Below are 11,582 nucleotides of genomic sequence, written 5' to 3'. Positions count from 1 at the left end.
TGATTCTAGTGATTCAGTACAGTCAAAAGAACTGCAGAAGTGATTTGGTTCACGTACTGAACTGCGGCCACAGTGTGGTGCTGTGTCAGTCACTGATTCTAGTGATTCAGTACAGTGTTGTGTCGTTCGCGAACGTGATTCAGGGAGGGGCGGTAGTGTTGTGTGGGCGCCTATTTGCTGCTTCTCCCGCGAAAGTCTGCACTGTACTGTACTACGCAAGGATGGAAAGGATAATGCAGGTATAAAGTAGACTAAAAATATACCGTAGTAGCAATATTACATATAACATATATGTAATATTTACATGTTATATATACAGTTTGCATGTTCTCCCTGTGACTGCGTGGTTTCCCTCCGGGTACTCCAGCTTCCTCCCACCCCCAAAGACATGCACCTGGGGATAGGTTGATTGGCAACACTAAATTGGCCCTAGTGTGTGAATGTGAGCATGAATCAATCAATCAATCAAAGTTTATTTATATAGCTCTAAATCACGAGTGTCTCAAAGGGCTGCACAAGCCACAACGACATCCTCGGTTCAGATCCCACATCAGGGCAAGAAAAAAACTCAACCCAATGGGATTATGGGAATGTTGTCTGTCTATCTATGTTGGCCCTGCGATGAGGTGGCAACTTGTCCAGGGTGTACCCCGCCTTCCGCCCGAATGCAGCTGAGATAGGCTCCAGCACCCCCCGCAACCCAGAAAGGGACAAGCGGTAGAAAATGGATAGATGGATATATACTGATATATTATATTATATTATATTTTTATATAATATATACAAGGGCTCGGGATCTTTCTGTGTGGAGTTTGCATGTCCTCCCCGTGACTGCATGGTTTCCCTCCGGGTACTCCGGCTTCCTCCCACTTCCAAAGACATGCACCTGGGGATAGGTTGATTTGCAACACTAAATTGACCCTAGTGTGTGAATGTGAGTGTGAATGTTGTCTGTCTATCTGTGTTGGCCCTGTGATGAGGTGGCGACTTGTCCAGGGTGTACCCCGCCTTCCGCCCGATTGTAGCTGAGATAGGCTCCAGCGCCCCCGCGATCCCAAAGGGAATAAGCGGTAGAAAATGGATGGATGGATATACAATATATAACGAAGTATTACCATATAAGTGTAATTATCTCTCAAGGAAGCCAACACAAATGTGTACATCCATCCATCCATCCATCCATCTATTTTTTTACTGCTTGTCCCTTTCGGGGTCGTGGGGGGTGCTGGAGCCTATCCTAGCTGCACTCGAGCGGAAGGCGGGGTACACCCTGGACAAGTCACCACCTCATCGCAGGGCCAACACAAATAGACAGACAACATTCACACTCACATTCACACATTAGGGCCAATTTTAGTGTTGCCAATCAACCTATAGATTTTTTTCAATTATGGTGCCTTTTTTCCTTTTACGTGTGTACCGTTTTGGCATGGCGTGGTCTTGCGCTTCCAAGACGCGGAGAACATCAGGCAGTTTGCAGGCAAAAAAGTGTTTTAATCCAATGCGCAGGGAAAAATTACAAACAGCCTGCCGCTGGGAAAGTCCCAAGAAGTTTGAGACTAACTTAATAAATTGGTTAATAAAATATTTTCCACGATACCACATTATGCAATCTCAAAAAAGCAATCTGGAACTTGTTGTATTTTTATTTTTATTTTTAAATTTTAATTTTATAAACCTTTATTTATAATATGAACATTTACATACAATCAATAAATAATAATAAACAAAACAAATACAGAAACAGTACAAAAACAGTACAAAACAGCGCCAGGGGGTTGTAAACTCAATAAAGTAACTACAATAGAATACAAAATATATATATATATGTAACAAAATGTAAAGCCATTGGCTCACACAAGTTCCATAAATAATCCAAATTTGGAACACAACATCATAGTTTCCACAGCTTTTTGGTTGTTAGAGGTAGAGAGCGTTTTAAAGTAAAGTTATAATTATTTTTTAAAGGCACAAAAAACAGGTCTGGTATTGAGAAACTTACATTTATGAATATAAAACTTAGCCAATAATATAAAGAGGTTGCAAAGGTAAAATTCCTTTTCAAATTTTTTTTATACAGTGTAAATCCAAATAGCACATCTTTAAAACAAAGCACACATTTGTCATGAATATTGTCCAGGATGAAACGACAGATGCCCTGCCATAGTGAATCTTCTTGTATTTATACAGTTATGCGCTGGACCATTACAAATCAAAATTTTCAAAGTAAAAATGTGCAGCTAATTCGAAGCATTTTAATTCTTGGAAATACAGAGGTTTTTCATAAATTAGAAATGTGGATTAATTTCACGGCTTATGTGTACGAGTGTGAGTTTTCACCAGCGGAAATATTACAATTGACACATGTGCATCTGGTTAATGCGGCTTTTATTTGGATGGGTCAAACAGGAACCTCTCTTGTCATTCACGGTATTTCCAGCGCTGACGACGTTAAAATCCAACATCTTTCCGTCATTACAACAAAAGTAACGTTAGTAGACATTTTTTTTCCTCCAACGTGACAAGTAAGTGAAAAGGCTCAAAACAGAAGATGATTTTGTTTTATTGGAATCACGTGCGAGCCAATGACGTCAGAGGTTCCAGATGTTAGCAGCTGTGTAGCTGCACGTTGTTCCACATTGTGACCTCGACTTGTGCAGAAAGAGTTCCGGGGCGAAGAAGAATGAGCAACATGAAGGACAAAGCGAGCCTCCGCCAGCAGAGCTCCGACAACAACTCGGTGAGTAGTAACGAGTGGGACATGGCGAACGATGTGTTCGTGTCGGGCTACGACGACGACCCGTTGGAAGCGGAGCCGAGCCCGGACGACCCGGTGGAGCCCGGCATGGACAGCAGACACCTGCCGCTTGTACCCCAGGACGGCATGATGCTCGGCCTGGCCGGGGACGAATATCCGGCTTCGTCCTATCTGGACATCGAGCCAAACTACGCCGAGAGTGACGGCGGCGTGACCGCCAAGAAACGAATACGGTCCAACAGCTCCCGGCACCGGGGGGAGATCGTCACGGAACTGGGCCCGGAGGAGGTGCGGTGGTTCTACAAAGAGGACAAGCGGACCTGGAAGCCGTTCGTCGGACACGACTCTTTAAAAATCGAGACTGCCTACGAGCAGAACCGGTGTGATCCGGTCGAGGCCGAGGGCAAAGGAGCCGCCAGGAGCGGGGAGGTCCAGTCCCCGGAGAGGGTGGTGGATGCGGGCTCCGCTTCGGAGGAGAGGAAGGACCACGGCAGCGTAGATGCGGTGTGTGTGAGGGGAGGACTTTATGAAGTGGACATCCGGGATAAGGAATGCTATCCCGTTTACTGGAACCGTAAGCACATGATTTTTAATTTATGATTACAATAGAATACCTTTTTTTTCTCTTCAAAATACTAAGTCAGGAGTAGTTCAGTTACCATAACCAACCAGTGAATGCAGAGAAATCCATGCATCACTGCATATCATAGCAGTATATATATATATATATATATATATATATATATATATATATATACAGTATATATATATAAAGTTAATTATATTTATATAGCGCTTTTCTCTAGTGACTCAAAGTGCTTTTACATAGTGAAAACCAATATCTAAGTTACATTTAAATCAGTGTGGGTGGCACTGGGAGCAGGTGGGTAAAGTGTATTGCCCAAAGACACAACGGCAGTGACTAGGATGGCGGAAGCGGGGATCGAACCTGGAACCCTCAAGTTGCTGGCACGGCCACTCTACCAACCGAGCTATACCGCCCCACGAATATATATGTACAGTACAGGCGGGGGGCGCCGGAGCCTATCCCATCTATGTGTATATATACAGTATATATATTATTCGATGTGTTTTCTTTATTTTCATGACTATTTACATTGTCACTGAGGACATCAAAACTATGAATGAACACATGTATACTGAAAACATGTTTTATATTCTAGTTTCTTCAATATAGCCACCCTTTGCTCTGATTAATGTTTAGCACACTCTTGCACTCTTGGCATTCTTTTCGATGAGCTTTAAGAGGTAGCCACCTGAAATGGTTTTTACTTCACAGGTGTGTGCTTGAAGCTCATTGAGAGAATGCCAAGAGTGTGCAAAGCAGTATATATATATACTGTATATGTATATATATATGCTGTATATGTATATACAGTGTATATATATATATATATATATGTATGTATGTATGTATGTATGTATGTGTATATATATATATGTATATATATATATATATATATATGTATATATATATATGTATATGTATACATTCTTACGGTATATTAAGTAATTAAGCATCAAGGCAAAATAAGTAAGTCTAACAGTGTGTTGGCCATCATATTATCGTAGAACAAGAGCGTATTCCTGTGATGAGGGGTCAGTGGTTCACTGATGGAACATGGCTTCCTTTGGAGGAGGATGAGAGTGACATGATAGAGCAGGATCATCTTGGCCGTTTCCGAGGGCAACAGATGAGAGATACTTATGAAATGGAGACAGTGGCTACCACAGTGGACAGCAAAGACGGTAAGCTATGAAACATCCTCTCTTATAGTGGTTTGACATGCTAGCAAGTTGTTTTTTTGTAAATGTACTTTCATTATTAGTTTTTTCACACATACACTTTTTAAAAAGCCCTCATGCAGCATACTACATATACGACTGTGTTCTTTCATGTCAGCCGTTCACAGTCTGAAGCTGAGCCGGAGCCATGTTGACTGGCACAGTGTGGACGAGATGTACCTGTATAGTGACGCCACCACCTCCAAGATCGCACGAACCGTCACTCAGAAACTGGGCTTTTCTAAAGGTACATGGCGAAGGTTGTGACGCATGAATATTGTTACAAAGTAGTGCGGTAAATCTGATGTGTCGTAGTGGTGGTGATTGCAAAACATCAACATTTGTGTGTTACTAAACAACCACGGATTAACATTGAAGGAAAACAAAGTCAAGATCATGAGTCCCGTGTTCCTCTCTTTTATTTTAGATTTCTTCACCTTATTGGATTCTTTTTGTAGTTCCTCCCCAGATTGCCTTACTTCCAGCAACGAGGCACATACGCAACAGCTCTTCAATTAATGTTACTTTAGTCTTAAACACAGCGGCTCAAAGGGGACAAATTTATAAAACATTCTTGCCTTCCTTCATACTTCTGCTAAACAATCCGTTTGAGATTTGCCCCATTAGTCACGTTTTTCCCATTGGTGACGTCAGCGAATTATTTATATATGGTGTAAATTCACCCAAAGTGTTTTGTGCTAGTTCGCCATTGTTTTTCAGACGCTTCAGTCATATCCTCCTGTTGTGGGGCAGACTAGTTCGTACATGTACATACATGTTAAAATCCTCCACTGTTGCCATTTCTAATACAAAGTAGGGTATAGTTCTAACTTATATCTGTCAGTAGACTCTATAGCAGACCTGGGCAAAATACGGCCCGCGGGCCACATGCATGTTAAGAATTTCAATCCGGCCCGCCGGATGTTCTACATAATTTTTGTAAGACCTTTAACATCAAAACATCACTATTGTGATGTGCAGTGCTGTTTTTAAAATTACCGTAAGTTTTGAACTATAGAAAGTATTTAAATGGCTGAAATCTGCGCTTTTGGGTGTTATACGAGTTATTACGGTAATCTACGTCACAGCAACTCAGACAAGGAACAAAGCAGAGTGGGCGGGGTTTGTTTTCAGAGCAGCCAGCCCAAATCGCATGTGTCAGAAACAGATGCGGAAGCAGATTTTTACAACAAATGTCTGCATAAAAGTGATAAAAAATCATATTGTTGGTGTTTATTACCCTTTGCATTCATATTTTGCTGTTTGTTACATTTTTGTTTTGTTTTGCTTGATTGGAAAAGATACACAACTACTGAGGAGCTGGTCTGAGAAGTAAAAGAGGAGCGATGTTCATATGTTGTTAATATTCAGTGTTTTATTGGTCATAGTTAATATTGTAAATCACACTTTCTTTATTTTAATATGCATTTTGGGTGTCCCATTCAGTAAAAAACTGTAAAATTCCTTTCCGTTTTTTTGAGGTGGTCTGTCATAACGTTTTTAGAACTCTATCGGACATTGTGACTTTTGGTATTAGTGTTCCTGAGAAAAAGGGACCCAAACACACATACTGTACAGCAGATTTTTACAGCTAAATGTGTACGTATAATTTATACACACATACACCTTGGCCCCCCAGACACATTTTTTCTCTCAATACGGCCCCCGAGTCTAAATATTTGCCCAGCTCTGCTCTATATACTGTAGAAGCGCTAAAAAGTACAACATGGCTGGCTGGGAGAAGACACTGTCGAAGGTGAGACACGTAAATAAGACCGGCCACAAAACGGTGCATCCTGAAGAGACAGTCAGAAAGAAACTTAAAGATGGTCTGTAAAACATAATCTATGCAACATTTTGACCAAAAACCCATCATTACATGTTATGTAGAACACAAGGAAGTGTTTTAAATGAAGACAAAAAATACAATCGTAATATGACCTCTTTTAGCAGGAGGACGCCAGATTGTTCTTCATCCTCCTCCCCCTTCTTTGTATTTTGCCTGCAGCATCTTTTATCGCACTTGAAGTATTCCTATTCTGTTTTCTTGTCGACTCACAATGTTTGTGCATAGTCCTTTTCTCATTTCCTTGTCTTCCTGACAGCCTTGTTTCTTCGCTCCATCTGCCCTTCGGTCAAGCTTCTTTTCCTTTTGTAGACAGATTAAATAGACAAATGACTTTGCCTTTTTGTATTTACCCCGCATGGTTTGTAGTTTCCTAGTTATCTGAAAGTATCATGATATTTGCTGGACACGCTCGTTATAAGCAGCCATTGGAATATTTTTTAAAAAATATTACCTCCTTTGGGTCCAATACATAGTGTTCACTTTGAATATATGTTAGTTTGAATTCTACTGTATGTCAAATTGTTCTACTGTTTTATGGGTTTTTGCAAAATAACCTGAGGGGCTCACAGGTTCATGTTTATTGTCCCAACCTTATATCCGCTAGAGCAGGGATGTCAAACTCATTTTAGCTGAGGGGCCGCATGGAGGAAAATCTGTGCACATGCGGGCCGGACTATAAAAATAATGGCATTAAAACAAAAAAATAAAGACAACTTCAGATTGTTTTCTTTGTCTTACTTTGGCCAAAAATAGAACAAACACATTCTGAAAATATTACAATAAAAATATAGAAAAAAATGCCGGCAGTGGTAAAGTTTAGATCCATGAAGGAAAGAAGAAAGTGAATGAATGTTTGTAACTGAATACATTTACATATGCATAAAATGTGTTTTCTTTTGTATAATTTTTTTAATGAATTAAGTAACATTTATGACAACCTTTTTCTAAAACACAATATAGAATGTGAGATATAACAGAATAATGCATACATTTATCATTTGTTTTCAAAACGCTTACAAAAATGTGGGACCCCAAAAATTTAATGTGGGACCCCATTTTTATGACTTGATGGGGTCCTGGAGGCTGGGACCCCATTTTGAAAATTCCTATCGCCAACACTGATGGAGTATTGGTGCGTGCAAAACAGCAGCAAGCAGCTTTGGCCTGCAGGCCGGTTCTAATACTAATCAAATATCATACCGGGGGACATAGATAATTAATTTGCGGGCCGGATCTGGCCGGCGGGCCTTGACTTTGACACCCCTGCGCTAGAGCATCCATCACCTCAGGGCAGGAGCTGATGTGTCTTCTGTATCCACAGCGTCGAGCAGCGGGACACGTCTCCATAGGGGGTATGTGGAGGAAGCAGCGCCCGAGGACACGCCACCTGAAACCACCCACCTTGTGTTTGTGGTGCATGGCATCGGCCAGAAGATGGACCAGGGTCGCATTATTAGGAACACCAGCATGTAAGACAATTGAGAGGCCTCCAGTCCAAACTGGATGCTGACAAGATCGTTGTGGACAGTAATTTCGTTCTCTTGGCAGGATGAGAGATGCCGCAAGAAAGATGGAGGAGAAACACTTTCCTAATCGCACCACAGAGCATGTTGAGTTCCTTCCTGTTGAGTGGAGGTCCAAACTAGCTCTTGATGGAGGTATGCATCGCCCCTTGGAACGCTCATCTTTAATGCATTGTGCTAGCAGCACATACAGTCTCATCTTGTGGAGATTATGTGTTTTTCTAGCCTCCGTTAGAGTCTGTAATATTATTTCTTATTTTTAAGTGATTTATGGTTACAATAAACTACAATACTTCAACTACAAGAAACTGCAATACATTACTACAACTATAAGTAACTACATTGCACTCCTACAACTACAAGTATCTCCAATACATTACTACAAGCATAACAACTACATACAATTACAATACACTACTACAAGTGTTACAACTACAAAAAACTGCAAATACACTACAACTACAAAAAAAACTACAATAAATTACTACAAGTCCTACAACTAAAATAAACTACAATACACGACTACAAACACTACAACTACAAGGAACTACATTTGAACATCTTTAAAAGTACTACATCTACGAGAAAATACAACACATCACTACAAGTACTACAAAACCCAAAACCAGTGAAGTTGGCACGTTGTGTAAATTGTAAATAAAAACAGAATACAATGATTTGGGGCAATTTTACCACTGTGTTGCATGGCTGTTCGTCATTAAACGTTTGGGAACTGAGGAGACCAATTTTTTAAGCTTTTCAGGTGGAATTCTTTCCCATTCTTGCTTGATGTACAGCTTAAGTTGTTCAAACGGCCGGGGTCTCTGTTGTCATATTTTACGCTTCATAATGCACCACACATTTTCAATGGGAGACAGGGCTGGACTACAGGCAGGCCAGTCTAGTTAAGTTAAGTTAAAGTTAAAGTACCAATGATTGTCACACACACACTAGGGGGGGCGAAATTTGTCCTCTGCATTTGACCCATCCCCTTGTTCACCCCCTGGGAGGTGAGGGGAGCAGTGGACAGCAGCGGTGCCGCGCCCGGGAATCATTTTTGGTGATTTAACCCCCAATTCCAACCCTTGATGCTGAGTGCCAAGCAGGGAGGTAATGGGTCCCATTTTTATAGTACTTGCACTCTTTTACTACGAAGCCACGCTGTTGTCACACGTGCAGAATGTTGCTTGGCATTGTCTTGCTGTAATAAGCAGGGGCGTCCATGAAAAAAAACGTTGCTTGGATGGCAACCTATGTTGCTCCAAAACCTGTATGTACCTTTCAGCATTAATGGTGCCTTCACATATGTGTAAGTTACCCATGCCTTGGGCACTAATACACCCCCATATCATCACAGATGCTGGCTTATGAACTTTGCGCCTATAAAAGTCTGGATCGTTCTTTTCCTCAATGGTCCGGAGGATAAGACGTCCACAGTTTCCAAAAACAATTTGAAATGTGGACTCGTCAGACCACAGAACACTTTTCTACTTTGCATCAGTCCATCTTAGTTGAGCTCAGGCCAAGCAAAGCAGGCATCAAATTCCAAATGAGCTAATATTTGCAAAAATAACAAAGTTTACCAGTTCGAATGTTAAGTATCTTGTCTTTGCAGTCTATTCAATTGAATACAGGTTGAAAAGGATTTGTAAATCATTGTATTCTCTTTTTATTTAGGATTTACACAACATGTCAACTTCACTGGTTTTGGGTTTTGTACATTTACGAGGAACTACAATACCGTAATACAAACACTACAACTCCAATAAACTTCACTACTACAAGTAGTGGACTACAACTACAAGAAACTAAAAGTACACTTCTACAAGTACTACGACTAAAAGAAAGTACACTTCTACAAGTACTACGACAACAAAAACTACATGTACACTACTAAAAGTATTAAAACTACAAGCAACTACAATACACTCCTACGACTACAAGTACCTTGCTTGTACATGAAACTAATATATTTAATGTACTTTGACCATGCTCTTGCACACATAATATTAAAGGGCTTGAAAGTGTGATGTGGAAGCGCATTGCATTGTGGGTGTTGCTGGATTCTGAATCGCTTATTTACATGCTTGAATGCAAGAATGCAGACTTTGACCATGCTCCTGCAGACACAGAAGTATATATTTTTTGTATTTTGACCATGCTCTTGCAGACACAGAAGTATATTGTTTGTATTTTGACCATGCTCTTGCAGACACAGAAGTATATTTGATGTATTTTGACCGTGTTCTTGCAGACACAGTGGACTCCATCACTCCTGACAAGTTAAGAGGTCTCAGAGACATGTTGAACAGCAGCGCCATGGACATTATGTACTATACCAGTCCACTTTACAGAGATGAGGTGAGTTACATCGTGGGTTTATGCAGAACCTAAGGTACACTTCCTCTGCCCTGTGGATAGTTAGGAGATGTTTGTCTCGAAAGGAGTAAAGAAACATGTCGAAACAGTCCAGTGGTTATCATAAATACACATCAGTAGACAGTGGTCATCTTTCATAAGCAAAAAATATTTGTTATTATTGTGCTTAGATTACCCGAGGTCTGACTCTGGAGCTCAACCGTCTTTACTCGCTCTTCTGCTCGCGAAATCCAGACTTTGAGAAACACGGGAAGGTGTCCATTGTCTCACATTCGTTGGGCTGTGTCATCACCTTTGACATCATGACCGGCTGGGACCCTGTGCGCTTTCATCATCTAGAAGTTCCAGACCCAAAAGAAGCCGAGGCTCGCTGGCCGAATGACGAAGAGCGACACCTTCAGGAGCAGCTCAGACTCACTCGCCTCAGGTATCTTTGTTTTGTATGTTTGTTAACGGGCAGGGCTCAGCAGTACTACTACTACACTAATGTCAACACAACTTTTACAATTTATCATCTGACCATCCGATCATATTCAGTTAAGGCTGCAGCGACTAGTCAATTAAATCGATTAGAAAAACGCTTCGATTTATATTCTGTTGCTTCGATTAATTGTTTAATGAGTGTTACTAATTAAAATATATCAAATCCAGACCGCAGGGAGTGCCCACGGACATAGTTTTCGCACGGCCGCTGCAATAGAGCACAAATACACATGGGTGCCATGATCTGTGTTGTGATGGACAGCTAAAATTATAATAAAGTTTTTTTTTTATTAATGCACACAATTAAATAGTACATTTCAATGTTGATGACGTGCACTTATTAGAAAAAAATAATTAAAGCTATGGTAATCAGAAAAAAATCATTGTTTATTTCAAGGGTCCCTATCATGCAAAACCAACTTGTCTTACTTATTGGTACCTGCTGTTGTGCATTTGATATCTGCATAAGTCCCGACAATTTGAAATCAATCCGTGAAAGGATTGCGTAGATATTTATCAATCTTGCCTTCCTATCTACTTCCTTCAAACGGTCCGTTTGGAACATGCAAGATATAGACGATATACATTATTTGGCAGACAAAGGGATTGTATTTCTATTGCCCTATCGTGACAACACATTCTAGCCATGTACCGCTAATTTGGCTATGATGGACGTATCCTAAGTGTATTATAACGTCCTTGAGCACAGCTCGCAAGTCACTTCTAATTCACTGATCCTCGCCTCCATCATGCATTTCTTACAAGTAGCCTTATCACTGGAGGA

The 11,582-nt window shown here is 40.7% G+C and overlaps 1 protein-coding gene across 2 annotated transcripts in view; it reads left to right on the top strand.

The window, feature by feature from the left end:
- The first annotated feature begins 2,485 nt into the window (after positions 1-2,485).
- Positions 2,486-11,582, top strand: part of LOC133648409 (phospholipase DDHD1-like) — a 28,271-nt gene continuing 19,174 nt past the window's right edge. For both annotated transcript variants that reach the window (XM_062044468.1, XM_062044467.1), the window contains exons 1-7: positions 2,486-3,332; positions 4,352-4,528; positions 4,683-4,811; positions 7,735-7,882; positions 7,962-8,071; positions 10,191-10,297; positions 10,486-10,742. In XM_062044468.1, the coding sequence (XP_061900452.1) occupies positions 2,684-3,332; positions 4,352-4,528; positions 4,683-4,811; positions 7,735-7,882; positions 7,962-8,071; positions 10,191-10,297; positions 10,486-10,742 (1,577 nt within the window). In that variant the 5' untranslated portion in view covers positions 2,486-2,683. The remainder of the gene's footprint in view (positions 3,333-4,351; positions 4,529-4,682; positions 4,812-7,734; positions 7,883-7,961; positions 8,072-10,190; positions 10,298-10,485; positions 10,743-11,582) is intronic.

This window comes from Entelurus aequoreus, linkage group LG04, assembly GCF_033978785.1.
Source record: "Entelurus aequoreus isolate RoL-2023_Sb linkage group LG04, RoL_Eaeq_v1.1, whole genome shotgun sequence".
Taxonomy (NCBI): Eukaryota; Metazoa; Chordata; class Actinopteri; order Syngnathiformes; family Syngnathidae; genus Entelurus; species Entelurus aequoreus.
This window is presented reverse-complemented; position numbering and strand designations above follow the sequence as displayed.